The sequence below is a fragment of the Phytophthora infestans genome, genomic scaffold (genome assembly GCF_000142945.1).
Source record: "Phytophthora infestans T30-4 supercont1.29 genomic scaffold, whole genome shotgun sequence".
Lineage (NCBI taxonomy): Eukaryota > Oomycota > Peronosporomycetes > Peronosporales > Peronosporaceae > Phytophthora > Phytophthora infestans.
In genome coordinates, this window is record NW_003303730.1 from 1,464,178 (window position 1) to 1,491,751 (window position 27,574).

Sequence of the window (27,574 nt, forward strand, 5' to 3'; positions counted from 1 at the left end):
TTCAGCCTGGACAGCATCGACACTCGCATGTTTGGATCCGCGTAGTGCACGATGTTGTCTAGGACCAGGTTGTCCGCACCGCCGCACGCCTCGCTAACTGCCACAAGGTATAGGTAGTGCACTGTCCAGCTTCTCTTGGAGCTCTTCGGTGCCGTGAACATCTTCATTCTCTGCGCGGGTGTGATCTTCGTGGCGAAGGTGTGCAGCATCCGCTGCATCGCATGCTCGAGCGTCGGCTGTTCTTCCCACCAGCCTTCAACCTGCTGGTTGTAGTACCTCTCGGCCATTCCGCTAAGATGATGACCGAGGATGTCAACCTTGACGTCCTCGGTTCACTGGAACCCACTAGCACGCTCGGCGAGCTGTATCTGGCGCACAAAGCGCTTGCCCAACGCCAGGAAACCGCTCCCTAGCCCATGGCACAGCTCCTTTCCGTCGAACGGCCGGATCCCCAGCTTCCTCTGCCGGGTGTCAGGTACCCCAGCGAATCCCGGTCCTGGCGACGGTGGCGGTGGCGCTCGATACGCTTGCGGCGGCTCATAGTGCTTCGGCAGCACCGGCTGTGGCGCCTGGGCCATCTCGACGTTAGCTGCTGTATCTCGGTACTCACGTTGCTTCATCCCGAAGTACGTGGCCGGCGAGACGGCAGGCGACGCGCGCCGCGGCGGCGTCTGGTCCAGGGCCTGCCAGTCCGTGGCTCTGCCCAGGCCCAGCGACGACCCGAAGACGCTGCTCTCTCGACCCTTGCGCTCTTTCTCCTCCTGTCGCTCCTGCGACTCCTCCAGGCGTCCCATGCGCACTGCGAGGTCCTTGAGTAGGTCTAGTAGCTTGTCCTGCGTCCCTTTCGTCTCGTCGTCCGCCTTCTTGACTTCATCATCTTCGCCGTACTGGCTGCCTGCCCTTTCGCGACTAGGCTCTGCTTCCGGCGTGCCTTGGACTTCGTCCGTGGCAACAGTATGAACCATTGGGCTCATAACCTGTTAGACAGAGGTTATACTGTGAGAATGTAGAAGTGATATTTGCTCTGTTAACCATCTTCCTGTGGCAGCCACCCGTGTCACCTCTCCTGTGCTTCCGTATAGTCGGCGGCTGAACCGGTCTTTTCTACCGCCTTGAGCCGCAGCTGCTCCAGCCGCACGGTCCAAATCCAACAGCTGCAGAAGAACGTCCTTGCAACGTACGCGAGACGCGGGTACCGTAAGCTGTGTTTGGCCTATCGAGACAGTGAAATGACCGGCGAGGCTGTGGATTCTGCTTCACCCGAGACGCTGGAACAGCAACTCGTGTGTCTGGCGCTTGTGGCCATCGCAGACCCGCTACGTCCCGGAACGCGAGAGGCTGTGGCGTCCTGCCAGAAAGCTGGCATCGTGGTGCGAATGGTCACGGGTGACAGTGCTCTAACCGCACGTTCCATTGCACGCGAGTGTGGCATCTTGACGGAGGAGGAGGAAGAAGAGACGTACACCGTCATGAAAGGACCGGACTTTCGAGCGCTTGTGCTAAATGCGCATGGACAACTACGACAGGAGATCTTCAAGCAGGTGTGGCCTTCTCTACGCGTTCTGGCGCGTAGTTGGCCACAGGACAAGCGCACGCTTGTGACTGGACTACGAGCTTCAAAGCTGATGCTGCAGCAGCTGGTAGCTGTGACGGAAGACGGGAGACGGCACGAACGATGCACCGATACTTCGAGCTGCCCATGTAGGGTTTGCCATGGGCAAGAGCGGCAGGTCTGTGGCCAAGGAAGCAGCGGATATCGCGTTGATGGACGACGATCTGACAGGCGTAGTGAGCGCCGTCGTCTCCGGACGCGGCGTGCTCGACGGCATCTCGCAGGTTTTGCAGTTTCAGACAGAGAAGGAAAAAAATAAAGTGGTTTATCCGCCGGAAAAAAATTGCAATCAAAATGCTATATTGCGAGTACCGATGAGATTGCAATATAAACTGCAAAGAAAAACTGCAATACTCATCTGCACTAAGTAATCGCGATTAACACTTGCTCACCATCGTGTGACTTCCTTATCGCTTTGGCAACAAGACGTGAGTTTCAGAATTTCTAGTTTACCTTGAGAAACATAATGGCTTCGAAAATGCCAGGAGTCAGGCGGGATCGGCGGTCCGTCATCACGTATTTAGCTGCACTAAACAGCCTCTCAACTGCTACGGATGTTCCTTTCATGAAGCTGAGGTTCTCATATGCCGTTGTCTTAGTCATTTTCAGGCGCTTGCGTTCTTGTATCTGGTGGTAGTAGTCGACCATTTCGCCGTGTACAATGCGTCTAGACGGGGGGGGGGCTGTTTCAACTTCAAACTGCTTTCTCTCTGGTTGACAAATCTCCTGTGGTGTCGTTAAGGACCTTCGTTATTGCTGCTTCGAAGACAGGATCGTGCACAATGGAGGCGTCTTGTGCAAGGTGATGGCTCATCTCCGGATAGTCCTCCAGAATAGCGTCGAAAGTCCCGCGAGCAGAAGCCACGGTGACATTCTTGTCTTGGAGGCCGACACGTAGTGTCGAAGTAATACTTGATCGACGCAGGCATTCCGTCACGTCTGGCTTTATTTTTTGAGAGGGCCATTGTAGAGATTGGTGAGGTACACACAGGGAGTGTTTGTGCTTCTGCGACTGAGAGGATTCAGGAATGAAACTTTTGGTGCACTTTTAAGAAATAACCTATTCCGCAGGTAGACTAGTAATCTCTTCCGCAAACGCTATACCTTAAACTATAAAATTTGGACAAACAAGACCTCAAAGGAAGATCTAACATCAAGGTAGACTTCAAGATACTTCGTACTTAACGCTAGATTATTGCCATTTGAATATTGCAATTAAAATACCTGATTGCATGCCTCCCCAAAATTGCAATACCAAACTGCACCTGAAGAGCCAACTGCAATGCATACAGTACAGCAATGGAGGATTATCGAAAAAATCGATGCAAATTGATTTTTTCTCTTGCCTGGTTCCAGATCACAGTCATCGCTGTGGCGCTCAGTGTGGCTTGTGTCGGAGCTGTGACCCTCCGTCAGTCTCCTATCGCTGCGGTGCAGATTCTATGGGTTAATCTCTCCATGGACGTGTTCGCGTCGCAAGTGCTCACCCCAGCGCCTCCGAGATACTGGCACGCCAGCCAATTCCACGCAGTAAACCGCTTATAACGCCACGCATGGCCAAGCACATCGCTGGTCAGACACTTATCCAGCTCACTCTGCTGCTCTTGCTAACGTTCCTAGGCGACAAGTGGTTCAGCGTATCGTCGACGACGACTCGGAGTCCACTCAGCACTTGACCATTGTCTTCAACACGTTTGTGTGGCTGCAGCTCTTCAACCAGCTCAACTGTCGACAGAGCGTCTCCGACACGCCTTCGCTTTGACTTAAGGAGCTGCGCAAGAACAAACTGAGCATGGCCGCGTTGTGTGTCCAGTGCGGCCTGCAAGTGGCCATCGTGCAACTTGGTGGAGAGCTCTTCCACTGTGCTCCGTTGAGTGCAGCTCAGTGGGGAGCTTATATCGGCATGGGGGCCATCGCTTTGCCGCTCGGCTGGGCATTACGCATAGTGTCGCTCGAAGAACCAATTACCAGACACTTGCGTCGGCTGCGTAAACGACATGAGCAGTGAAAATAACTGACACACACGGTAAGCGTGAATGAAAAGTTGTCGAATGAATGCCTTGACGTCGTGTAAGTTGAAGTGTTCTCATCCAATCATATCCTTCTCCAATACAATTTAGTGCTTCGAGCTACATGGTTGTGGGTCTAAAGCCGATGTAACAGCTGCACTTCGCAGTCGTACAGCCTTTTACCAGTAAAGACTCGCTTGGACGATGCCGTGCATCTCAATACCGGTACATACATGTACGTGTACACGTGTCCGTGTAAGTACTTCAGAAATCGTGTCGAAACTGAACGAACGGCAAAGCTGAACTTTTCATTACCTACTTCCGACGTCCATCAAAACGACCAGCGCCCGGCGCAGCACTTCTTTTCGCCGCGTTGACCCAGCACCCGAATCTTCCGGCGTTTTGAACACCAGCCCGGCGGAACGTCGCACAGAGCATTGCTTTGAGCCCAGTGTCCTGTTTACCACGTCTGAAAGGGTCGGTCTTCTGTGAGCATTCATCCATTATCGATGCGAGCATCAGTCCGAGGCGCACGGTTAAGTTGCCAACAGCCTCGTCTCTGGCCGGGTTGTGCCGAGTCGTCGAGAGTGGACGATCGCGACAGCTCCGACTTCACATCTTTTTCCAGGTACATGTACAAAATTGCATACATGTTTTTAAGCGCTTGAGCCTCGCAGGAAGCTCTACATCGCCTCCGTCCACGCGTACGTGTCGCCTCAAGCGTCGTCAACTGCAAGGAGCGATCTTCCATAACCGCGGCGTCCATCGTTAAATTCAGTACACACCCCGTTTTATGATTCATTCGGCAACATCACGCCACCGACCAGCTTCAACTTGTGCCTTCAGCTTCCCGATCCTCACATCTAATAGACCGATCTGTACACGTGCCAGGAGCGCCACACGTACGTTGCCGACGGTCTCATTCTCCAATTCGCCGGCTTCCGCCAAAGACCAAGAAGATGTTCACCCGTGCCACGTCAGTCACCGTCGCTACACTGCGTCGCGCCTACTCGTCGGCCCCTGGCCAGCAGAAGGTGGCCGTCCTCGGTGCGGCCGGCGGTATCGGCCAGCCCATGTCGCTTCTGCTCAAGGACTGCGACCACATTAATCACCTGAGCCTCTTCGACGTCGTCAACACGCCCGGTGTGGCCGCCGACATTGGCCACATCAACACGCACGCTAAGGTGACGGGCCACGTGGGCATGGAGCAGGCTGGCGAAGCCCTTGAAGGTGCCGATGTTGTTGTCATCCCGGCCGGTGTCCCGCGCAAGCCCGGCATGACCCGTGACGACCTGTTCAACACGAACGCCGGCATTGTGCAGTCCCTGGCCGCCGCCGCCGCTAAGCACTGCCCCGAGGCCATGATGCTCATCATCGCCAACCCTGTCAACTCGACGGTGCCCATCGTGGCCGAGACCTTCAAGAAGGCCGGTGTGTACGACCCCAAGCGCCTCTTTGGTGTCACGACGCTCGACGTCGTCCGTGCCGCTACGTTCGTGGCCGACAACCAGAAGTGGAACCCGCGCGACACCAACGTCAAGGTCATTGGCGGCCACGCCGGCACCACCATCCTGCCTCTGCTGTCGCAGCTACAGGGCGGCAAGTTCTCGGACGAGGACATTGCCAAGCTCACTCACCGCATCCAGTTCGGCGGTGACGAGGTCGTGCAGGCCAAGAACGGCACGGGATCGGCCACGCTCTCCATGGCCTACGCTGGCGCTCGCTTCACCTCGCGTCTCCTGGACGCCATGAACGGCGAGAAGGACGTGATCGAGTGCTCGTACACGCAGAACGACGTGACTAAGCTGCCCTTCTTCTCCACGCCCGTGACCCTCGGCCCCAACGGTGTCGAGAAGGTGCACCACTTCGGTGAGCTCTCTGCTGTGGAGCAGGCCAACTTCGACGAGATGATCGTGGCCCTCGAGGCTCAGATCAAGAAGGGTGTGGACTTTGCCAAGAACAATTAAGTTGCCGGTCGACGTGTTGCCAGCTGCTGACTGCGAGTTGAACGCAGTGAACGGGCAGACGGTAGTTTAGATCGGAGTTTGTTCCTCATGCCGCCTGAGGCTGTAGCCATTAGTATCGAATACAAAATGTGTTTCGCAAAACAAGCCAGACCTGTAAAGCTTTATTGTACTGCCGGGAACACACGTAAGCAACCAAGACGTCCATGACCAATCCAGTATTGGATCGATTCCAGCAGCTCAGATTGCTGGCGCAGACCCCAGTGGCTCCACTCTGAGAGCCATCTTAACTTAGATCTTTCCGAATGCATTGCGAGGAAGGAAGAGGACACGCGGTGCTCGTACTTGGCGTGTTAGTGACACCGAAAACATGGACAGGTTCCACTCAATTGACTGTTACAGCAACTTGCGCTACTAGCAACATAATTTCAAAGAACGCGCAACGTAAGTTCAGCTTCTCGCGACCACAAAAAGAGACGTATGGCGTTAACACGGCGCCTTGTGTATAGCGTGTGTTCTCGGGGCTCTCTGCGCCCTCGCTGGGCGTCGACCTCCAATGTTTCTCGACTAAAAGGCACTCCACACCTCAAACGCAAATTAGGCCAGCATCTTTTGGTGTCCGATGGCATTTTGGACCAAATCGTGGCTGCGTCGGAGCTTTCGGACATTTGTTCGGACACAGTGCGAGTGCTGGAGATCGGCCCCGGAACGGGCAATTTAACGTCGACACTGCTGCAAGTGAGTCCCAAGATGCAGGTCCATGCTGTGGAGTTCGATCCCCGCATGGTAGAGCAACTGAAGCTCCGGTTTCCGACCGAGATCGAGAGTGGCAGCCTCGTTTTGGAACATTCCGACTTCGAGGACTTCCGCTTTGTACCAGACCAGAAGCAGGAGACGAACCAGGAGAAGATCTTTAACGCCTGTGTAGCGAACATTCCGTACCAATTGTCGTCGATTGTGGTGTCCAGGCTCTCAAACTACATGCACCGCTTCCCGAAGACCTTCAAGTGTGCGGTGTTGCTGGTGCAAGAGGAGTTTGCATCGAGACTGTTGGCTGAGCCCGGTAACAAGAGTTACAGTCGATTGAGTGCCAATACGGCGCTTGTGGCTAATGTTACGTCGGTTGCCAAGGTACCGAGAGAGCACTTCCTGCCCCCTCCGAAGGTGGATTCGAGAGTGATTAAACTCGTGCCTCGTGCTGCTGCATTGCCATCGCATGATGAGCAATTTTTCCAAAAGTTTGACGCACTTCTGAGACTGTGTTTCGAGCGCAAGAACAAGACGCTGAGAGCGTTGTTACTCGCCAAGACGGCGAGATCGCAATACGAATTGAAGGAGGATACCGAAACAGAAGGAGAAGACAAGCATCAGGTCGTCACGGAGCGTGTCGAGGCGGCGTTGGAAGCGAGCGGTCTCACATCCAATCGAGCAGTAAAGGTGTCGGTAACCGAGTTCATTAAGTTGCTGCAAGAGCTTCAGGAGCGTGGAATCGACTTGCGTCCAAGCACCACACGCCACTTTCAGAATTAGAGCATTGATACTTTTTTTTAGAGTAAGTCTGTAATTTACAGGTGAAATTTCAGAATCTTTTGAGTAATCTTGATTTATTCGCTCAGTATCTCCATTTTTCTTCCTTTTTTTCTTCTTCTTCACTCGGATGTTCCTAGCTTTTCTACATGTTCAAAACGGTCTTACAGAGGTTGAAATAATTAGACTCATATCCGCTCGGTCCTCGTCAATGGCTGCCGTTCTTCTGGCGCTTGCTATGGTGGCTGTGATGTCGGTGATGCACGTGGGAAACACGAAGTTCTTCTGCGATGGGAGACTCGTCCTCGTCCTGCATCCCTGAGGGGCTCGCTCGTTGCCGCTTGTGTAAATTCTTAGATCCTCCTCCTCCACCTTTTCCACTGTTAGGCGACGACCCGGACGATCCTGTTGCTGTAGTTTTTGATACATTAGGCGACGTTTGCTTAGACTTGCGCGTGACGACTTGAAGGAACCCGTCGCCCACTTCAGCGCACAGTTTCTGCTTTTTTATACTCGGGAACAATGGCTTCACACTACGTCTGCTACTGCTGTTGCTGGTGGGATCGTACTGGACGCCAAAGGCAGCACGTCGTTTGCGTGACTGCGGTGTGAGGTCTGCCAGGGTGTTGCTGTTGGGGCTTCGCACTCGCACCGGAGACTTGAATAGCGTCTTGTTGCGCTCCCCCACAGACTCATTCTCTCCGTCTGTATCTTCATTTGTTTCCTTCTCATCTTCACGTTCTTCGCTCTCCCTCTCGGTTGTGTTGCCAGAGGAGATGGACACTTGACCAATACGTTGAATAAGGGACAAAGACGTCTCGTTTCCGTCTTTTTCCGGAGACGCCATCTCAGCCGCAGGGAGGGCCTCTTTCTCCTGTTCTCGAGCAGAAACCTGCTCGTTCTTCTCTTCAACTGAACTATCCTTGTGTTCTACTTCCTGTTCTTCCTCCTGCTCTTCCTCCTGCTCTACTTCGTCCCGACTACTCATTTTCCGGGTTAGTTCCTCAATAGCCGCGAATGAGTCGAGTCCCTGTCGCTTGAGCCTCCCGAGCTCCTGCTTGACAATTAGGGCGCGCACTGCGTCGTCGTAGTTCATCTGGAACTGACGCATAACGCCACGTACGGCTGTAGCCTCGGGAGGTTCTGTGCTGGCCACGATGCGTCGCAGCAGCAGCTTCACTGCCTCTTCGCGCTTAGTGCCGCCCTCAAGCAGTGTCTGAAGCTCCTGCTTCACCACGCTCTGGAAGTTGCGCTGCGCCTCCAGCATCCGAGCGCTCGGGAAGGAGATCGCACGGGCTGAGGCAGCCGCCGCCACGCGCCGCGTCGTCGTCGGAGCTTCCATGCGGCCTAAGTGCGGAGAAGAAACACAGACGGAAAGTGCGGCTTTAGCTTTTTAAACGTCGTACTGATTGGCTGATAACGGGACGCTGTTTACACCAATAACATCGTGTCACAGACAGTGACTTTCATCCAATAACATTTGAATTGGACTATTTTCGCCAATGAAAAAGAGCATTGAGGGACGGTTACGATCCTTTTTTGCGCGGGCGTCAAGCGACACTTTTAAAGTAGCCGACGAATGGCTCGCCGCATCTCGCAGAAGCGCAACGCCAAGACGTATGAGCGTCCAGGGCTGAGCGAAGAGGAGATTGAAGAGATTCGTGAGGCCTTTAACCTGTTTGACACAGACGGGAGCGGTACGATCGACCCCAAGGAGCTCAAAGCAGCAATGCAGTCGCTGGGCTTCGAGGCCAAGAATCAGACCATCTACCAGATGATCGGCGACATCGACAAGGACGGCAGCGGATCCATTGATTTCGAGGAGTTTCTGGACATGATGACAGCGAAAATGGTCGGTTTTAAACTCTCGAGAGTTACTTGGAGATTGCGAAAGGATTGAACTGACTGTTGCGTGTGTGTTGCCCCAGAGCGACAAAGACTCGAGAGAAGATATCCAGAAGGTCTTCAACCTCTTTGACGACGATCAGACGGGTAAAATCTCACTGCGTAACCTCAAGCGCGTAGCCAAGGAACTGGGCGAGACCATGACGGACGCCGAGCTGCTCGAGATGATCGAGCGTGCAGACACGGACCAGGACGGAGAGATCAACGCCGAGGAGTTCTACGCCATCATGACCAAGAAGACCTTCACGTAGACCACACCGCAGACTTAAGCGTAGAACCTCTTTATACACTATTCTCTTTCTCTCGTTTGCTTCGTCTTCTGGTATTTTAGTCCGCGACAGCGTCATTTAGAGCTACGCAGATGACGGCCTTGTGGTGGCCGCTGTACTGGCGGATGGCTTCCCCCTGACTCAAGTCCCAGAGGCGGGCGCTCTGGTCCGACGAACACGTCACCAAATACGACGACACGGCCGAGAACGCGCAGTCCCAGACCCATCGCTGATGGCCCTGGAGCGTGTGGATGAGACCCGTACTGCTCGGAACAGGCGGCGTCGTCGGCCCCAGGGTGGAGCTCATACTGGACGAGCTCATCTGTCGCTGCGAGCTGATAGATCCGTTGCCGTGCATCTCCGGTTCGGCCGCTTCTCCGCTCGCCGATGCGGCCATCGCAGTCGGGAGGCTCCACACTTTGGCGGTTTTATCCGACGAGCACGTCGCCAGGAACTTGCCATTGGCGCTGATCCGTGTCTTAAGGATGTAGCCATTATGTGCCTGGATCGAGCCATGCAACTCGTAGTAACCCTCTGGTTTCGGACGGTAGAAGAAGCACTTGCCGTGGTTATTAGCTGCTACCAGTGCACTGCCATCTCGCACAATATCCACAGAACGGATACTGCTCTCTCCTGTCTCGCCCGTCGGCGGCTCCAGTTTTGTAGCCATGGCATTGGCAGTGAGGTCGTACACCCGGACGGCTCCGTTCTGGTCGCCCACGAGCAGTTCTGCCTGGTTCGGATGTAGTACCACCGAGTTGAGGGGTACGCCAGCAGCATAACTGCGTTGACAACCGGGGGCGCGTAGGTCCCAGATCTTTACACTACCGTCGTCCGAGCACGAGTACATCCACTTGCCATGGCGCTGGAAACCAAGCGACGTGACGTTGCTGGAGTGGCCGTCGTAGCTGGTTACATGATTGGGGTTATTGCTATTGATCTCGAAGAGGCGAATGTGTGGGTTACCCGCCGCCGCGATGTATTTCTTGTCCGGCGTGATCTGTAGACAATTCACTTGCTACAGTTTCTACGTTAGGGTGAAGTGGTTCCGAGGCGTCGAAGACACAGAGCGGTACGTGGAGTGCCCTACCGAGTCTGGGTACTTGACTGTGCGGTTGCAGGTGCCGGACGCGGCCTCCCAGAAGCGGATCGTGTGGTCATAGCCCGCCGTCGCCAACACCACGCCGGCCATGTTTACGGTTACACGGGAATTGTCAAATTGGACAGGGGGTACATCATAGAAGCTTCTTCACTTGCCTTTACTATGCTCTCTAGCGGCCTTTTTGACAGCATAACCCAACCCTCAAATTCTTAACAGCTGATGGCCCAACCGGCGGCGACAGGGATGACGTCTGCGTCCGCGGCGCCACCAGCTCAACCAGCGATCTCCACGCCCCCCAGTGATGCTACAACCGAAGCCAATTCGAAGACTCACGTTCCTGTCCTGACGGCATCTTCCAGCTCCCAGCAGAAGTCGAAAAATGTCGCCGCGACTGTGGCTCAGTCTTCTCCTGCCAGCACCGCAACGACGACAGCCTCTGTTGGGGCCAAGGCGAGTGTTCAGCGTACAGAACCCGCTGTAAACTCAAGCGCAGATGCGTCTGCGATGGATCGCGCTCTTCGGACGCAAGAAGAGGCGCGTAGACTGCAGTTCGCGCTGGCGCAGCAGCAGGTGGAACAGTACCAGGCGATGACCAAACAGCTCGAGGCTCAGTCAGGCATCCCCATGACGCCGTCCAGTACGATTAGCAGTAGTACTGGCACTATGACCACTAGTATGACAGGCCTGGCCAAGACGTCAGAGGACCTGCAGAAGCTCCGACAGGAGCAGCTGGCCAGACTGCAGCAGAACGTGCAGCGTCAAGCGGCCATGGCTGCACAGGCAGTGCAGAAGAGAAACAACGAGGAGTGGCTGCGTAGTAAGCTGCTGCTAGAGCAGGAACACTTGAGATTGCTAAGGCTACATGAGCAGCAACTTAAGCAGACGAAGGGGAACACGGTGACAGCGGCCACGGCCACGTCCATCGCCGACGGTTTGTTGGCGCAACAGCAACAGGTGATGAGACAGCAGCAGTTGCTCCGAGATATGATGCTGAAGCAACAGAAACAGCAACTGGCGAAGAGACAGCTCCAGATGCAGCTCCAGAACGGAGAGAAGAGCTCAGCCAATTCGACGACACAGGCCGTGACCACGGCGACAGCGAAGCCTTACGTTACAGCCGCACCAACGTATTATTCCCTGAAGAAGAAGAGTAAGACGACGTTTGATACGGATCTGGAGGCGCTGGCCAAGGTCTGTATACGGGTCGCCAACTCACGAACTGACTGCGAGATGCGGCAGGCGCTAGACAAGATGACGTCGTGGTTGAATCGCTGCACGGAGTTGATGCTGCTACAGATCGCACAACGGGAGTATCGCGACTCGTTGGCACATCGCCGCCCGATGCTGATTCAACAGGACCGCTGGTCGCTGGATCTCCAGGTTAAGTCGGAGTTCATCACACAGAAGATCGTGCAGATGTTGGGGGCTTTTGTACTTCGAGAGAAGAATAAAGTAGCTCAGCAGGAAGCGGCGGCAAAGGCTGCAGCTGCCGTCAGCTCTGCTGTTGCTACTGCCGCGGCTGCTACTGCGTCGGTTGGCGCCGCCACTCCTAGTACTACTCCCATAGCTCCCGCTTCTGCTACTTCGAGTGGCACTTCGACAGCCCCTACTAACGGTACTGCCGTCTCTGTTGGAAGCGCTGTCACCGCTGCTTCTACCCCCGCTTTGGCAGCAGCTACGACGTCTACAACACTCACAGGAGCTACAGCATCTCAGTCTGCAGTACTGCCACCTGCCGTCCGAGTTTCTGTCAAGCGCGACATGACAGCGGTCGAGCGGGAGTACGCAGAAATCAAGACTCAGCTGCAGGCTAAACAGATTGAGACCAACCAGAAGGCCAAGGCGAAACGTGACGCGGCCAAACTGGAGGCTGCCAAAGTCAGTAACAGCGCCACAACTGCTGCGATGTTGGCAGCGGCGTCCTACAAACGTCCGTTGCAGGTGGAAATTCCTGGATCGGTCAAGAAACCGCGGACCGACGTGTTCGGTACGCCATCGCCTTCGATTTCTACCGGTTATCGCCCGTCGACCACTACCGTGCCGCCGATATCCCCCCGTGTTGCTCAGCAGTTTTATGATCTCGACTTGGCGACCCGTGCAAGCTCCGAGACGGAAGACAAGATGTATCTCCCTCCAAAAACCATATCCAAAATCATGTACAGAGCGCTGCCAGGCGACCATGAAGAGGAGGCGGTTGGTGCAGAGCCTGTAAAGGGTAGAACGCCGTCCCCAGCCGTGTCTCCTGCCCACAGCGTCCAGGACGTCGACTCTTGTCGAGACTCGATCAGTATCAGCGACGACGCTGTGACGTTCATGCAAGAATGCGTCACCGAGTTTCTGCTCTACTTCACGAGCGAATCCCGCGATCTGTCCATCATGCAGAACCGGAGAACGAAAAAAGGTGTGGGTCTGTCGATCTCTGGCTCAAATGTCGTCGAGAGTATGGAGAATCTGGGATTCACCTCGTACGCTCGAGTGCTGTCCGGATACAACGAGAAGGTCAAGGCGAGTCAAGACGCAGCGGCGAGGACGAAGATGGAACGCAAGAAACACGTCCAGCAGCAGGCGCTACAGAAAGTCATAGCTGCAAATGCTGCTAAGGCGGCAATCGCAGGCAAGAGTGCCACACACACGAGCATCGGGATCAAGCCGGCGGTTGCGTCGCCTCTAACACGACCTGGTCCGGTTGCTAGCGTGTCGCCGGTATCTACAATCACAAGGGTAACACCCACTACCGCAGCAGCAAAACCGGCAGTGATAGCAGCAACGTCGTGTAGTGCAACAACACCAGCCTCAAAATGAGATCAACAGACGATGAGAACCATTTTGGACCGATGTATCTTGAGTTTTGTTCATGTTTTTGCAATTAGTTGCTGACCTTCCTGCTTATACCTTTGGACCTATCTATGACCAGGATGTCGGCGAAACCCGTCGTACTCCCTCGGTTCCGCCTCTCAAGAAGAAAAGAAAAAAAAAACACACCGACGTACGCATTGCACACAAAGTGAAAGCCGAAGAGGGAGAAAAGTGGCTACAGTTGGGTGGCTGGGATAGGAGTGGAGAGGCTGGCGCTGCGCTCGACGGGTATTTACAGGTTTTTCGTGTACTTTTGCGAAATCTGCGAGCACATTTCCCAGGACGACGGCGACTTGAAGTATTTCAACATGTCTGCATCTGTGGGTTGCGTACTGACCGAAGCCGGGAGCGCCGCGGCCGGAGCCAGACTCGCTTCGACGATAGTTCGTAGCTGCAACGTGGTGGACGAGAACACGGAGAAGTAAATGGTGATCCGTGTACGCAGCCGCTTGAGCTGGCGGCCGCGACGACCCAGCGGCTCTTCTTCGGGTTCTTCGGGGGAGTCTTCAGCTTCGTCTTCGTCCAGATCTTCGTCTTCCTCGTCGTTCTCAACGGCTTCAAGCTCGTTATCATCCGGCCAGCGCATGAACTGAACTGCCACCGCACTGCCGTTCGAGTCGCCAATGCCGCGCACACGCCACGCTCGGTACGCCATCAACGAGCGCTTACGCGACCAGCCGAACGGGAAATAATCCTGCGGCAGCACCACCGTCGGCTCCTGTTGATTCAGTTGCAATAGGAACACGGCGTCAGCAGATACCAAGCTGTTCGGCAGCGACAGCGTCATCGTCGTGTTCGTCTCTGTGATGTGGAACGTCTTCGTCGTGTGCGCGTGGATGCAGCGGGCCAACCAGGACAGCGACGACGCCGCCATGGCCGATCGAACCGAAGCCACCCGTTGCGGTTGTTGTAGATGGTGTTCATCAGGCTCGCCCTGGCGATTCCATTCTCCCGTCAAGCCCGTGGCGCCCGTGAGCGCTGCTTCACGCAGTGAGACGGCCACTTCCAAGCCTTGAGGCGACGGGACGGCATCCTGAATCGTCCGGTAATAGTCTGCGAACAGGTGCATGTACGGGAGTGGACGCAACGCGCCTTCTTCCTTATCTCCTGCTTGTTGCTGGTCGTCGTCGTCCAGCACAACCCACCAGGCTTCCTGCATGAGCCACGGCTCGCAGCTCTTGAGCATCTCGTACAGATCCCACTCGCCTTCATCAGCAGATTCCGCATCGCCCCACGACTTGTGCATACGGCGTCGCAGACGTGACACTTGAGCTTCCACCGAGTCGTTCAATAAGTCCACAAGTTGTTGATACGCTGCCAGGACGCCGCGTCCAGCTTGAGCGCAGTCGCGCATCTTTTGCCGCATGTCCTCCAGCAGTCCAGAGCTTACCAAAGACGTGCAAACGGTCACGAGGTTCGAGCACAGATACAGCAGCTTGGGGTTGCTCAGAGGAATCTGAACCAAAGAGTATTTCTTGCGTGGCGTCTGCGTTGCACTTGTGGTCGGCATGGGGGGAGTGATCATCTCGAACGAGTGGCGATACACTTTGGGCGTCTCCTTCTGCTTGGCTGCGACCTCTTCGAAGCGATGGATACGTTTGACAATTGTGAACGCCAGCTGCAGGATGCGTGCACGGCGGTACAGTTCGCTGTCTGTGGGGACTGGAGCCACCAGCGGCGGAGACGAGATCGGGGAGAGCGTGGGGTGGATCTTCTCGGAGGCCTCAATAGCAGCCGTGATCGCCTTGTCCGAGTCCGTCGAGCGGTTGCGTTTACGGTTGAGATAACTGTCGGGTGACGACCCAGGCGACATCATCATCATGGGGATACCGCCGCCGCCTTCCGGGATCATGGCGTGCAAACTACTCGACCAAGTGTCACGTCGAGCGTATGGATATGGCCGGGCAGAAGCGTACGCGTGCTGGTGTAGAGCCGCAGCTGTGAGTCGCGTCGTGTTGGTAGTTGGAGTCGCAGAGCTGGACGATGACGGCGTCGAGCTGGCGATAGGCGTGCTGGCGTAAGGCGAGTGGTTTTCCAGTCGGAGCTGCATCATTCCGGTGATGGGAGTCAGCACCGGAACGGGTCGTTGCTGTGGACGCGACATGGCTAACGGGTTGGAGACCGGCATGGGAAGAGCGGCCAGAGACGAGCGTCGACTGTGGAACGCTCGGTTGGTCCCGGTGGGTCTCGGCGCCGTCGAGTTGTTCAGAAAAGAGCCCACGCCTGGCAGTGACGGCATCGACGCGCGGCTCGCCTGGAGTCCCTCGAAATGCGGCGGGTGTGTAGCTGACAGCGACATTCTTTGAGACTGCTGGAATTGCTGTTGCTGCAGTTGTTGCTGTTGCTGGAGCGTCGGGAACGAGATGGTTGAGAAATAGTCCGTTTTAAGTGACGCGGAGCGCGTCAAGCGCTTTCGCTCACGTCGAGCGGGGTCTCTCTGCCCCGATATGAAGCCCGTGGGTGGGCGCTGTTGAGCTGCCGCGTACATTGCTGCAGCGTTAGCCACCGCCGAGTTGTTCCCCGTTCCAGTACCCAGCAGTTCGTCGATACTCCTGGCGCTCTGGGTCGATCCCGACGGGGATGGGGCTCTAGGAAGCACATTCTGGAACCCCATTGGAGTAGAGTTGGGCGTCGTGCCGTTCACCTGGTTCATGGGCGAGCGGAACGTCTTTCTGGCCTTGCGACTGGATGAAATCCGGAAGGCAGGCGACGCCAGTGCTGCCACACACGTTAGAGTATTGGCATTCCCGCTGGAGCTGGCATCGAAGACGTAGACTTTAAACACGTGCAGGTTCTTGCAGTTGAGACGAGAGGATTGCCATCCGTAGTGCCACGACTGGCGGTTGCCATTGAGTAGGAAACATGTGCCCGATCCTGAGCCATTGGGCACAGCTGAGCCCCGGAACCAGCGACCAAAAGGCTGGTCGGGCATCTTGACATCGTCGAAAAGCTCTTGACGTGGATATTCCCGCCCCACCACGAGGCTGCTGCGTCCCAGACTCGTGTCCACTGTGGTGGGGGACGGTAGCGTCTTGCCATTGGCTGGTTGCTGCTTGGCCACTTCCTCGAATCTGCCCAATACCAATTGGCAATTGGGCAAAAAGCACTCGACTACGAGGCCAGAGCCGCAGAAACTCTTTGGGTTGTGGCCCCCGCAGCAGTGAGGGAAGCAGCGGAGGTTCTTGTGACCACTGGCTTTGTTGCTTCTGCTCGCGTCAAGGAAGATAGCGTTACGGTTAGCGCACGTTTGGAGTTTGGATGCGTTATTTTTAGATAGCTGTTTTAGGGTACCTTAAATACTCGCCCGTGAAGAGCTCCTTGTCGCATTGGTTATGGATAAACCTGCAGGATTCAGAGGCCTCTTCCGACATGCTCTCGGAGCTTGTGTTGTCCACCTGGTAGGCGCTGTACGCCGGGTCCTGCATCCACTGGGTCGCCATCAAGAGTGTGGCCTCCTCGGCTCTTTGACTTGTTCCTCGCTGGGGTCGCTGGAGAAAGCGGGAGTCGCCTCTTCTCTGGCAATTCCTGCTCTCTTCTCCAAGGCGGCCAGCGATGGGCCAAAAAAGCGTCACGATGCGGCAACAGAAATATCAACCAATGCCTACTCCTTCTTCAGCCTATATTCATCCAATGATCGGAAAGTGTCGCTTCAAACCCCCGTAGCGAAAATGCAGACGAGTGATTTAAAGTCACACATGGCGAGCGTCGGGCGTAAGAGTCACCGTTACAGCGGATCTCATGTTGCTCTAACGACACAATACGACGCCCAAAGTCGCCTCGGACATCCCCAAAGCTTCAAAGATGTCCTGGTGTTCCGCCCGCTATGAGTCCACGCTCGAGCATCGCTTGTCTTGTGCACTGCACAACAGGGACATCCTCGAGGGTGGACCTTCTGCCAGCCAGATCAGGGGGAGAGCAGATCCCGGACTTGAGTGCCGTGCGATCCGACAATGGCTGGCGCAGCGGTCAAGCCTTGACTCAAGGCTCAAGACGGCGGTGTCCTCACTGCGGCGTTCGCGGAACACGCGCAGTGCCTTTCGATGGGGTCCCGCTCACTTTGAACCCGCCGGCAAAAATTAGTGGCGCGTGGTCGCTGCGCTGGTGTCTCTGATGTCGTCGGGCCGCGTCCAGCTCTGGGAAGAAAGAGCTTTCCTTGCGTCCGCGACGGCGCCGGCTGACCTGCTTGCAGTCCCCGTTCCATCGGAGAGACATGGAGGTTGCTAGATAAGCAATCTGTTACATGTAGCGTCGTGCCCTCGTCAAAGCGACACCACCGCCCAGTGGACAGAAACTTGCTGGTACGGCAGCCTCTACTCGACTTGTTCTTCACGCTCGCTGGCCGATGGAAGATCGCAGACGCCGTCGCATCGCTCGCTATGTTTAGGTCGAAGCTGCTCGACTTGCTTCGAATATCTTCAGGCTGTTGTGAACCAATCCATCGCGTAAGAACTTCAACAAGTTCCTGTCGGAGCCACTGCAGTCATCGTGCGGTGCCACTTTGCACGCGACCACACACCATGGACCCGGCGACGCAGCTCCGACGTCAACCTAGCGGCCCAATCACGGCGGCGCTCGCACGCGGCTCGTCCACACGCCAGCAGGCAGGCGCTAACGCCGATGCGTCTCAGTATTTCACGCGACTGGAGCTCAAGACGCGCCTCACTACGCTGCAACTCCAGCTTCGTCACCTGCTGGTACAAACCAAGTTGGCCTGGATGCGATGCTTCGGCGAGTCTCGCACAACGGCGACCCGCGCCGCCGCCCTGCAGATGGTACAGCTCGGCGAGGGATTGACAGCTAGTCTTTCGCGTGCCTTCGACTTGGCGGCAGGTACAGCGACTGCACCGCTGTCCGAGTACCAGGCGCTAGTCAAGAGGGTAGAGTCCGAGATGGCTACGTTTCAGAGCCTCGTCGGGAGTGTAGCGAACGGGAACTATCCACAGCTCGAAGACCGAATCGACGAAGACGAAGACGAACAAGACGGCAAGGGAGCGGAAAGTGAGGAAGATGCTCGAGAGAAACCGGTGACGTACCGGAATCGCCCCGTGGACGTTGACTTGCCGTCCATGCAGACCTACTGCAGACACGTCGCTCCGCCGTATTCCTCGTATCTCCCCAAGGCTGGCAACAAGACGAAGACAGACAAGCTCCGTCCTTGACAACACACCCTCTTATATATTTTATACACCCTTACCCTTGTTTGTCTCCTTTTTCCGAACGCTCCATCTAGCGCTGCACGCCGACAAGTTGCTGCTGCGAGGCCTGGAAGAGTTTCCGTTTGGACTTCGCCAGCTTGTGCATCTCGCTCGTGTTCTTGCAAAGAACTTGCAGTACAAACCGCGAGCGACCTGGGTCCAGCGCCGCCACTTTATCGTTCAATTCGCGTCTGTGCGCAACCAGCTCTTCGCGCTTGAGAGACAACGCAGATAGTGAAGCCCCGTCGGTCAGTGAAGTGCTGGAAGATGCGTTTAATTCCTGCTGCGCTTGAAGCGCCTCCTCGCGACGACGCACGCGCGCAAACGCATCCTCGATGCCGCCCAACTCTAGCGTCTGCATCCGTACGACCTCCAGTAGCGCGTACTCCATACAGTCTGCATCGTTCTTCGTGTTGAGGGAGATAGCGCTAAACACATCAGACGCCCGTTCGTCAAAGGCGCGCGTCTCCATGTCGTCGTCTTCGTCATCCTGTCGTGATTTTATATCCTCGGACGCCGCCAGTCTCTGACGCCGACGCCTTGCGTGGTCTTGGTCCAGTTTGTTCATATCGTGAAGCAGTTCACACATGCGATGGAGATGATGGGACTGCAGACGAGAAGCACGAGACAACTGACCTCCTTTCTGTGCTGTTGACTGGTACGATCTCGCCACGTCGATGTATCTGCGTCGACGCTCGATACACCCCCGCGTCGCTGCATCCTGTCCCTCGGATTCGAAGAAACTTCTCGACAGCTCCACCTCCGGGTCTTCCGGAAGGCCTGCAGTGCCAGTCTTCGAGCCAATCCCAGTCAGAGCGGTGCCGGTTGTGGTGACCAGCTTGGCAGCACTCGATGTAATGGCCGAGACGGCGCCCCACGCACTCCAACTGCTGCTACGTTTGCTCATTGTCGAGTCTTTTGACGTGGAAACAGGAGGAGACGAGCTACGCGAGTCCACTTCATCGTTAGGGGAATCTTCGTCCACTGAATGCAGATCATCGTCCTCCACGCCGCTGTAGTAGCTGTAAGTGGCGCGTCGAAGACTCTCAAGCTCCTCCGTAGTAGACAGCAAGAACGCGCGCACTTCTTCCGTCACTGCTAGCAGCGGCTGTCGTAGAACCCCACGCAAGAACGCTTGCAACAGACGCATCCGTTCGCCCACAAACTCCTTCTCTTTGTTAAAGAAGAGCTGCTTGCCAGGGACACAGGGCACCAGTTCGAACGGGAACTGACGCTGCAGTTCACGCTGCAGCCACACAAAGTCGCTGTAGCGGCGGTAAACCTTCACAGAGGAGCTAGGTTCTTCCACTTGACGCAAGCGCGTCCACGTCTTGGCTGCCTGGTACGGGTCAATCGCCTGTGCGCCTTTCGACGTGTCGCTGGCGATGCTGATCACGGCGTACCTCGTGTAGGGCAGCAGCCACGAGCCTACCGTCGTAGGTTCGCACACCAGCACTACCAGTTTACTAGGATCGTGCCGTCCAGCATGCAGCGATAACTGAGCACGAACACAGTCCACCTGCTGCTGTAGCTGCTCTGCCTTGGAGTGAAGCTCCTTGGCCACTGCTGCAGCACTGGACGCGTCTAGTTGAACACGCGCCAGTTGCGCCGCGTCATTCTGCAGTTGTCGCTTGAGATTCTCCGTCTCTGCCTGGAGCACTTCTGCCTGCTGAGAGGCCACGAGCGCTCGGTGTCTGGCCTCCTCAGCCAGTTCCTGTGCGCGTCTCTTCTCCTGCTCATTGATCTCCACTTGTTTGGCCAGGAACATGGCCTTCTGTGAGGCCTGGACACTCTCCCTCTGCGCTGTGCGTGCGTGCTCTTCGGCTTCTCTCGCGAGCTGCTCCTTCTCCTTCACTTGGGTCGTCCACATCTCCTTGAGCTTGCGCAGCTGCACCTGAGTCTGCGCCTCCATCTCCTGACGGGCACGCACGAGCTCGTAGTTCTTGGGTAGGGCGCGTGCACCCGCAGACCCTTCGAGCCGCGTCACTCTACGACAGGTTGGGCACTCCAATTCTCCCGTCTGCGAGCCTGTGTGGGTCGCCCAACCGTCCAAGCAGCTCTGTGGTAACAAGTATAGTTAGGTTGAAGTTTTAAATTGTAAAGCGAGGGGAAGGGGAAGGAAAGGTAGAGCACACTCTACCTGGCAGTAGGTGTGGCCGCAGGTCAAGAGGCGCGGAATGTGGCCTTCGTCGCTATCGTCGTCGTCGTATGGCTCGTTGCACAGCTCGCACTCGACACCACTGTCTGCGAACTCGCTCCACAAGTCGGTAGTGTGCTCGTCCACCTCCACCGGCGTTCCTGTCGCCAATCCGTTAGGCATGTCTGCCGCGTAGAACAGCGGCCCGAGTGCGGAATCGAAAATGGCTTGCTTTATTTTCTAGCTTCTTTCTTTCTTAGTTGACCTTACAGTTTTGAAGGTAAATGTCACGTAATGATGGTTTCAAATTGAGGTTTGATTACACACCAATCTGATAACTGCTTTTTTTAAGTCACTTGTCTTCCACGTCTTCCTGCTGCTCACTCCTCTTTTGTGCCTTGGGGCTGGGAGCGAGGTAAGGTTTGCCGTGGTAGGGTGTGGTCAGAATTCGAATGCATTCCTGCACGTCGATGCACTCAGTGTCGTTGGGATCGAGGGCACTGAGAATGTCGTCGACGTAGCAGCTTACTTCGTGTGGGTTGCTGTCCGGTAGGTGCGCATATGCATTCTCGAGTAGACGCTGTATCTTAGTGCGGAACACGACAACGGGGATATCCTCTTCATTAGGAAATAGACACTTGAAAATTGTCGTGTTAAATAAACTAGCAATCGGATAAAGGTATCCACTGCTGCGACGTACTTGAAACGCGCCAAGTAGGTCTTCTTCATCGTTCGGAGGAGTGACGAGCATCCCACAGAGCACAATCCATTCCTGAAGATCGATAGCCTTGCTACCTGCGCTCGAGATGCACGAGGTTGGAATCAATTATCTGAGCTTTAACTGAAAGACTGACCGTCTGCATCTGCAACGAGCAAATGCTCGTCGAGCTCTTTGTCGCTCGGAGAGATTCCGAGTAGCGTCAGGGCCTATTAACGATTAGCTCATGTCCAGTACGTAAACTGCAATTTCTCCTCACCTCATGCAATTCCGAGCGTAACATGATGCCCGAGTTGTCGGCTGCAGCCCGCAATTCAAAGACACAACAGAAAACAACATTGTCAGCCGGTAACTTCACTAAAGAAAACTAAACACTACGGCGCACTGTCAATCTGGCAAAAAATGTGGCGGAAGAAGCTGATGTCCTCCGCTGATAGCTGCTCCGAGATGTGTTCCATCTGCATGGTTTTCGCTGGATCCAAATTCATTTTGCGCATAGCCACCTCGGTCAACAGCTTGGAGCGCCGCAGACGTGAGGCAGTCAGCCTCGCACGCCTGCGGCGCGAGTTGTTCATGGACGTCGAGCGCGAGTACAGCATCCTTCTGCCTGCAAAAATGGTACGGAGTCTGTTCCGGACAACGTTACCTTGAAGTTGTTTTAAGCGTATTTAACACCACTTAGTTCCACTACAGGAATATTCATCTCAGCTTGCTCTTATAAAGAGAGATGCGGCGCAGCCCAGTCGATTGATCACTTCTGAAGTCGATACTCTAGCACTATGGGTCGAGTGAGTGCCAAAAGGAAGCTCAAGCAGTGCGACCCGTTCTTCAAAGGTAAGCGCGACAATGGCAAGAAGGAGAAGTCATTCGACCTACCTCCAGCCGAGTCCAAGCGCTCCAAGAAGCGCCGGCGCAAGATGCTGAGCGACGAGGCCATGGAGCAGTATGTCATGCGCTCTTCTGAGGTGGACGGAGACGGCGCTGCAGCCCATTCTAACAAGAGGCAGAAACTGCAGATCGGATCAATTAAGGAGGGAGAGTCAATGCGTGACTTCAACAAACGCATCAGCACGGAGGTCAAGCGCGTCATCTACGATGCGGCCAAGCAGGGTCGACGTAGCAGTGAGAAGCGCAAAGCCTTCCTGGCAAAGAAGAAAGAGAAGGCGCGCGATAAGAAGATGACAGATCAGGAGCGCTACGAACGTGACTACCAAAGCACTGGCAACACGAAGAAGGATTACTTCGAGGACGCAGCGCCCGTGCGCTTTGGCGAGCGTGTGGACGCTCCGCCGATCATGCCCAAGCTATCGGGTATCTTCAAGAAGCGCGCACAACAGCTAGAGCGCGAGAAGAACAAGGCGGAGAAGAAGAATTCGCTGGCAGCTGGGGCTCGAGTGATCAAGCGAGCGAGGAAGTAGAAACTTCCTTAGATGTCAAGATGAATACATTGCTTTCTGTTTAAAACACTCGAATTTCGACCGTGTTTTCTATTCTAATGCGGCATTACGCTGTACTAACTTAATGGCACGTTTAGTCGGAGCCCTTGTCACTAGACCCGCCCAGCAACCCTGTACGTTGTCGTGGGTCTTTCCGTAGGTCAAACGAGCTCATATGGTTCCCTCGCTCACGTCGGAGCAATAAAACCGACACCGTTAGTATTACTGACATCAGCGCCTGCATTACATACCGAATGCATCAATTCTCTATCCTCTACTGTAGAAGTCACGACAACACATTCCTTACCTCAAATTTCACCACCTCAACGCCTGGCCGAGCTGTATCTGCAGGCGAGCACGCCTTGAACCTAATCTCACGCTCATCCTCTGGCTTGGTAAGGAGCGCTGCGTCCTTAGGGTCTTTCGGTCGAGGACAGTCCAGCTCCTGGCGATATCCTGTCTCGCGACAAAAGGTTTCGTCCTTCTCGGACGTCGGACACGCCATACAATCCCCCACAAGCGCACAGGCCAGCCCCGATACTGGATCGTACACGCGGTGGGCGGATACCAGGGCCTGATCGCGACGTTGCAGCGGGTTGTTCGAGTCCTTCTTCACTCCTATCTCTTCAGGCGTAGTAGCAAGCTCAGCGCTCTCCTGACGCAAGTGACGGTTATTCAAATCACCGTCGATGTTTGTGAGTTCTTTGCTGCCCGCTGCGGGGGCCAATAGCGCCATGCACAGCGCCGCGAGAGCCACGATTGCCTTCGACACCTTCATGCTGCAATTTCTTTTTTTTACGAAACTTGTTGATTTAGAGTGGTGTACACTAACTCGAAACGAGAGATTGTGCTTGTCACACCTCGATTTATAATAAATCGAGGCCGTTTTATTTAAAAAGGATGTAAAACGGACATGTCGATAGTAGCTGTCGACGTCTCGGTGTCAGGTAAGAGATGTTGATCTGACACCCCTCTATCTTGTCACTATTTCGATTTAAAGACGTACTCAAACTCTCCGGCTGACCAGAACCGTGAGTACTGTACAGTGTACTCAGGACACGAGAGCCTCCACTAAAACCAGCATCGGCGTCGTTTCTGGCACTCTTCAGGTGTCTCTGACGTGCCCGATGTTGGAGAACAGCGCTGACTACAATGGCGCGGACGTCCGTAGCGCTCCCAGCACCTTCGCTACCGGCTGCGTCTTCATCTAATCCAGATGCGATATGTGAACGAACGACATCTAGTGCTCACGCTGTCCAAGCGAACTACACGTAGTAAGGTCAGTAATGGCTCCGTCTGCAGTGTCGACCAGAAGTCCGCGTCGACCTCTATCCAATCGCCCGGTTGCATCTGCGGACCCACCACTACGGCGAGTACGGCGAACTGGGCCTGCCGCCGAATGCATCACGGTCCCGTCGTACACGAAGCTGAGTATCGCGCGGAATTTCGTGGACAACTCGATCTCCAGCAACGCGCAGTACTGTTTCAAGACGGCAGCAGGGCGTTTTGGGTGGCGGTGGAGCCGACGGACTTCGTGTCGGGCGTGCAGATTCTGTCGATCAACGGGCAGGAGACGGTGGTGATCAATTCGACCTACTACTTACTGATTGATGGGAGCGGCACGAGCGTCGCGGACTTGGGTTCCGTTGGTATTTCGCTACATATTGGAGGATACGTCGTCGCTGTCCGCCGATGCGTGTACTGACGGCACGTCACAGTTCCCTACCAGTGGCGACACTTCTCAAGCGATTACGTCGATGTAGACTTCAACGACCACGTCAGCCCCAACTACAGCCATCACTTCCAGCGGCTCCTACTGCACCACCTAATACTCCGGTTTTTACGTCATATCCGACACAAGGTTCTACTACGCCTTCGGTTACGACATCACCTCCAACCAAAGGGCCTACTACACCGCCAGCTACAACGATAACGACTCCAGGCATGACGTCGCCACTAAGTGATGCTCCTATTTCTACTCCTACATCAGCCACAGAAGCTCCGACTACGGCTCCACCCACTACGTCGCCGCCGACTGAAACTATAACAGGCATTGCGATGACGAACTAACCTCATTGCCGTAGTTGATGGCTCGTTTTGACCAAAAGTATGTAGACTTCATACATGTAATTTCCTAAAGGAAATGGCGTCTTCTGATCTTCGCATTCGCAGAATCAGACGCTTCACATGAAAATAATATCGCGGACTGTGTCAGGCTTAAGCGCACTTCTTGGGACACTACCATACTCATCGTGAGCGACACAAACTATAAACTGCCAAAGTGCCTTTACTTGCTGCGATCGTTTTGGAGGGGCAAACGTTCTTCCTGCAGGACATGATCGGATATTGGCAGTGTCGTATGCCTGGCAGCTCGTTGTAGGTCACGTAGTCTCTACTTGAATAGGCCTGGCCGCCACGGGAGAAGGTGAACTGAGCATGCGTCTTGATCTCTTGGGGGGTGATCTTGGCCGCAGAGGAGCTGATGCTCGCTTTTTCAGTGCTGATTGTGGTCTCTGTCGACTCGGTGGCTGAGAATTCGTTCTTTGCGAGACGCAAAGAAGCTGCCATCACCATCGGACTCGCTGTTCATTGTGTCAGAGTTCAACGCCAGTACGGTTCAGCAGCTCCGGTGGAGACTCCAGGCAAGTGCATGAAGCTGCCAGCTTCAATGAGGTAATGTATTGTGCGCTCGTTGATTCGCCAAAGGAATTTTAAGCAATCGGTGTATGCTACGGAGCGAGATGTCGGGCACGACGTCGACTGACACCGATCAGACGTCGGTAGTCGAGTGTCCGAAAAGACGTCCGGATCCGTCGACGTCGACAGCTCAAGTAGGTACCGTACATGTAGTGGCTGGTAAATCGAGCTATTGTCAATTTCGTCCGGACGAAATCGGACAAGGAATCAAGCTTTCGCCGTGAGTGGCCAAAATCAAGTAAAAAACTACTGCATTTGATCGACTTACACTGTCTACGGTAATTAGTCTGTGTGCAAAAAAAGTCTAAGCTAAAGAAATAGTCTAGGTCAGACCATTTTGTGCTCAAGCAAAATACTATAGCTCCTATTCGTATTTAGTCATATCTGGTCGAATGGGTAAAGGGGCTTAGATCTAATCTGGGTTTGTTTTCAAATCAGTTGGTTTTGGTGCTCGTGGTTCTCGAAGTGCCGAGCATATATAGGACATGACCACTTTTACTGCGCTTATAGAGTGTCTGATGGTACCTCCGCTTAGGTGATAGGGGTGAAGGACTGGACGGGGAAGGGTCTACAGAACGCCCTCTTTTAATTCTACGTCTTCATTTTCGTTTTACAAGCTCGTACATGATGTCTACCACCAAGGCTACTGCGCCGTGTGGGGGCTGCGACCAGCCTGTTGGTCCATTTCATCGTTGTCCAGACTGCTTCCGCCACATTCTGTGGACGTCCCACAGGAAGTGAAGGCTTCGGTAAATGTGCGGTTTGTCTCAAATGTGACCACGTTGACCAAGAGACCCAAGATGCACCAGATAACGTCTCAGCACTAAATATCATGGCAGACGCCGTGGTGTTGCTGGACAGTGATTCCGACGTTGAATTTGACTCGTTTCAGCAGAAACCTTCACAGTCAAGTCAATTTTTGCGCCACGCACAATCCGTAAGCAGTATTGCTCACCGTCGAAACGTTGTACGCTGGATGAAAGCGTACGAGGCGACAAGTGGAGTTAAATGCATGTACGCAAGGACTGTAGACAAATATCCAGCTATTTTCAACTCGGCTACCCGTGCGACTAACTTAGCCAAGGCTTTAGACTGGTGAAGGATACCAGAGCGCATATTGAAGGCAGAGCGCGATTCAGTCGCATTTCAGCGCGTCGATGTGATGGAAGACGGCGTATAAATGCAAAAGTTATTGGGGGACGCGGGAGGCCAAGGAGTGCGCGGGTGGAGGGGCTGTACCCGTTGATGTTAGACGAATTTGACAGACTTCGCAAACTTGGCGTAAAATTTGAGCCGCTGCAGCTGGCCAAGGATATCATCCGTAGCATCATTGGACCCTCTCATTCGACTCAAAAGGTGAGCTCATCCTTGACTAATAACTTCGCGGTGGGATCAAAGCATTTTGGAGGCCCATCATATCGTTATCAGATCTCAGACTGGGAAGAGACAGCTCAGCGAGGCAAAGACTTTGCACATAGAGAAAGAAATGGCGCTCCATCCGGGTGAACTACAGCGAGGTTTTGAAGACGGAGCGCTCGATGAAAAATGCAATCGAGAACATCGACGAAACTCACTTTGTCGTGATTTTCGACAACGGTAAGATACTCAGATTTTGTGGTGACAATACTGTCAAATATGCCGACGTAGTGTCAGGAGGAGAAGGAATGACGATGATAGTCAGACTGTCTGGCGGACCGAGTGCGCGGATACACCCACCAATGATGATTCTTGAACTCAAGTGGCAATTACCCTATCCACGGAGTTTCAGACAAATTTCCCGGTGTATGCTATCGCTCGAGCAAAAAGGGATGGATGACGCAAAAGTTGGTTCGAGAATATCTCAAAGAGAGACGAGCGATGCATACAGACGTGGGTGAACGGAAGAAAGTTATCTTCCTTGATAAATGGTTTGGCCACCTGGAAGCTCGGGAATGCCGTGCCGAACTTGATGCTATCAAATCTGATCTCAATTTTTTCCCTCCAAACGCGACAGACCTCTGTCAATCAGCGGACTCATTCGTAATCTATAAGATAAAGGACGCGTTGAAGGTCAAGTGGAACGAGAAGAAGATGGAATTGATTAAGAAAAGCAGTTGGCAAAACAAGATACGGAAGGATGGTTCGTGGTCCGGGAAGCTTCAAAATCC

General features: G+C 54.6%; 14 protein-coding genes across 14 annotated transcripts; 8 read left to right on the forward strand and 6 right to left on the reverse strand.

The window, feature by feature from the left end:
- Window positions 1-1,229: 1,229 nt before the first annotated feature.
- Window positions 1,230-3,374, forward strand: PITG_13613 (P-type ATPase (P-ATPase) Superfamily; the record flags this gene model as incomplete). The annotated part of the gene is made up of 5 exons (XM_002899763.1): window positions 1,230-1,541; window positions 1,657-1,836; window positions 2,437-2,478; window positions 2,969-3,142; window positions 3,249-3,374. The coding sequence occupies 5 exons, from the start codon at window positions 1,230-1,232 to the stop codon at window positions 3,372-3,374; spliced, it is 834 nt and encodes a 277-aa protein (XP_002899809.1).
- Window positions 3,375-4,554: 1,180 nt separating this feature from the next.
- Window positions 4,555-5,729, forward strand: PITG_13614 (malate dehydrogenase, mitochondrial precursor; the record flags this gene model as incomplete). The annotated part of the gene is made up of 1 exon (XM_002899764.1): window positions 4,555-5,729. One exon carries the CDS (start codon window positions 4,581-4,583, stop codon window positions 5,586-5,588), a length of 1,008 nt encoding a protein of 335 aa, XP_002899810.1.
- A 336-nt stretch (window positions 5,730-6,065) lies between these two features.
- Window positions 6,066-7,115, forward strand: PITG_13615 (dimethyladenosine transferase, putative; the record flags this gene model as incomplete). The annotated part of the gene is made up of 1 exon (XM_002899765.1): window positions 6,066-7,115. One exon carries the CDS (start codon window positions 6,066-6,068, stop codon window positions 7,113-7,115), a length of 1,050 nt encoding a protein of 349 aa, XP_002899811.1.
- A 380-nt stretch (window positions 7,116-7,495) lies between these two features.
- On the reverse strand, window positions 7,496-8,478 carry PITG_13616 (uncharacterized protein; the record flags this gene model as incomplete). Its single annotated transcript, XM_002899766.1, has 2 exons — window positions 7,496-7,523; window positions 7,607-8,478. 2 exons carry the CDS (start codon window positions 8,377-8,379, stop codon window positions 7,496-7,498), a joined length of 801 nt encoding a protein of 266 aa, XP_002899812.1.
- Window positions 8,479-8,691: 213 nt separating this feature from the next.
- PITG_13617 (caltractin) lies at window positions 8,692-9,324 on the forward strand (the record flags this gene model as incomplete). Its single annotated transcript, XM_002899767.1, has 1 exon — window positions 8,692-9,324. The coding sequence occupies one exon, from the start codon at window positions 8,692-8,694 to the stop codon at window positions 9,010-9,012; it is 321 nt and encodes a 106-aa protein (XP_002899813.1).
- Window positions 9,325-9,344: 20 nt separating this feature from the next.
- PITG_13618 (WD repeat protein pop3) lies at window positions 9,345-10,478 on the reverse strand (the record flags this gene model as incomplete). Its single annotated transcript, XM_002899768.1, has 2 exons — window positions 9,345-10,304; window positions 10,377-10,478. 2 exons carry the CDS (start codon window positions 10,476-10,478, stop codon window positions 9,345-9,347), a joined length of 1,062 nt encoding a protein of 353 aa, XP_002899814.1.
- Window positions 10,479-10,892: 414 nt separating this feature from the next.
- Window positions 10,893-11,542, forward strand: PITG_13619 (uncharacterized protein; the record flags this gene model as incomplete). The annotated part of the gene is made up of 2 exons (XM_002899769.1): window positions 10,893-11,498; window positions 11,540-11,542. 2 exons carry the CDS (start codon window positions 10,893-10,895, stop codon window positions 11,540-11,542), a joined length of 609 nt encoding a protein of 202 aa, XP_002899815.1.
- A 1,934-nt stretch (window positions 11,543-13,476) lies between these two features.
- PITG_13620 (uncharacterized protein) lies at window positions 13,477-16,695 on the reverse strand (the record flags this gene model as incomplete). The annotated part of the gene is made up of 2 exons (XM_002899770.1): window positions 13,477-16,450; window positions 16,536-16,695. The coding sequence occupies 2 exons, from the start codon at window positions 16,682-16,684 to the stop codon at window positions 13,477-13,479; spliced, it is 3,123 nt and encodes a 1,040-aa protein (XP_002899816.1).
- A 1,066-nt stretch (window positions 16,696-17,761) lies between these two features.
- Window positions 17,762-18,272, forward strand: PITG_13621 (uncharacterized protein; the record flags this gene model as incomplete). The annotated part of the gene is made up of 2 exons (XM_002899771.1): window positions 17,762-18,163; window positions 18,261-18,272. 2 exons carry the CDS (start codon window positions 17,762-17,764, stop codon window positions 18,270-18,272), a joined length of 414 nt encoding a protein of 137 aa, XP_002899817.1.
- Window positions 18,273-18,470: 198 nt separating this feature from the next.
- Window positions 18,471-20,789, reverse strand: PITG_13622 (uncharacterized protein; the record flags this gene model as incomplete). The annotated part of the gene is made up of 2 exons (XM_002899772.1): window positions 18,471-20,498; window positions 20,580-20,789. The coding sequence occupies 2 exons, from the start codon at window positions 20,757-20,759 to the stop codon at window positions 18,471-18,473; spliced, it is 2,208 nt and encodes a 735-aa protein (XP_002899818.1).
- A 139-nt stretch (window positions 20,790-20,928) lies between these two features.
- Window positions 20,929-21,932, reverse strand: PITG_13623 (uncharacterized protein; the record flags this gene model as incomplete). The annotated part of the gene is made up of 5 exons (XM_002899773.1): window positions 20,929-21,213; window positions 21,277-21,371; window positions 21,431-21,503; window positions 21,554-21,594; window positions 21,680-21,932. 5 exons carry the CDS (start codon window positions 21,891-21,893, stop codon window positions 20,929-20,931), a joined length of 708 nt encoding a protein of 235 aa, XP_002899819.1.
- Window positions 21,933-22,073: 141 nt separating this feature from the next.
- PITG_13624 (uncharacterized protein) lies at window positions 22,074-22,712 on the forward strand (the record flags this gene model as incomplete). The annotated part of the gene is made up of 1 exon (XM_002899774.1): window positions 22,074-22,712. One exon carries the CDS (start codon window positions 22,074-22,076, stop codon window positions 22,710-22,712), a length of 639 nt encoding a protein of 212 aa, XP_002899820.1.
- Window positions 22,713-22,865: 153 nt separating this feature from the next.
- On the reverse strand, window positions 22,866-23,537 carry PITG_13625 (uncharacterized protein; the record flags this gene model as incomplete). Its single annotated transcript, XM_002899775.1, has 1 exon — window positions 22,866-23,537. The coding sequence occupies one exon, from the start codon at window positions 23,506-23,508 to the stop codon at window positions 23,017-23,019; it is 492 nt and encodes a 163-aa protein (XP_002899821.1).
- Window positions 23,538-23,946: 409 nt separating this feature from the next.
- On the forward strand, window positions 23,947-24,435 carry PITG_13626 (uncharacterized protein; the record flags this gene model as incomplete). Its single annotated transcript, XM_002899776.1, has 1 exon — window positions 23,947-24,435. One exon carries the CDS (start codon window positions 23,947-23,949, stop codon window positions 24,433-24,435), a length of 489 nt encoding a protein of 162 aa, XP_002899822.1.
- Window positions 24,436-27,574: the final 3,139 nt, after the last annotated feature.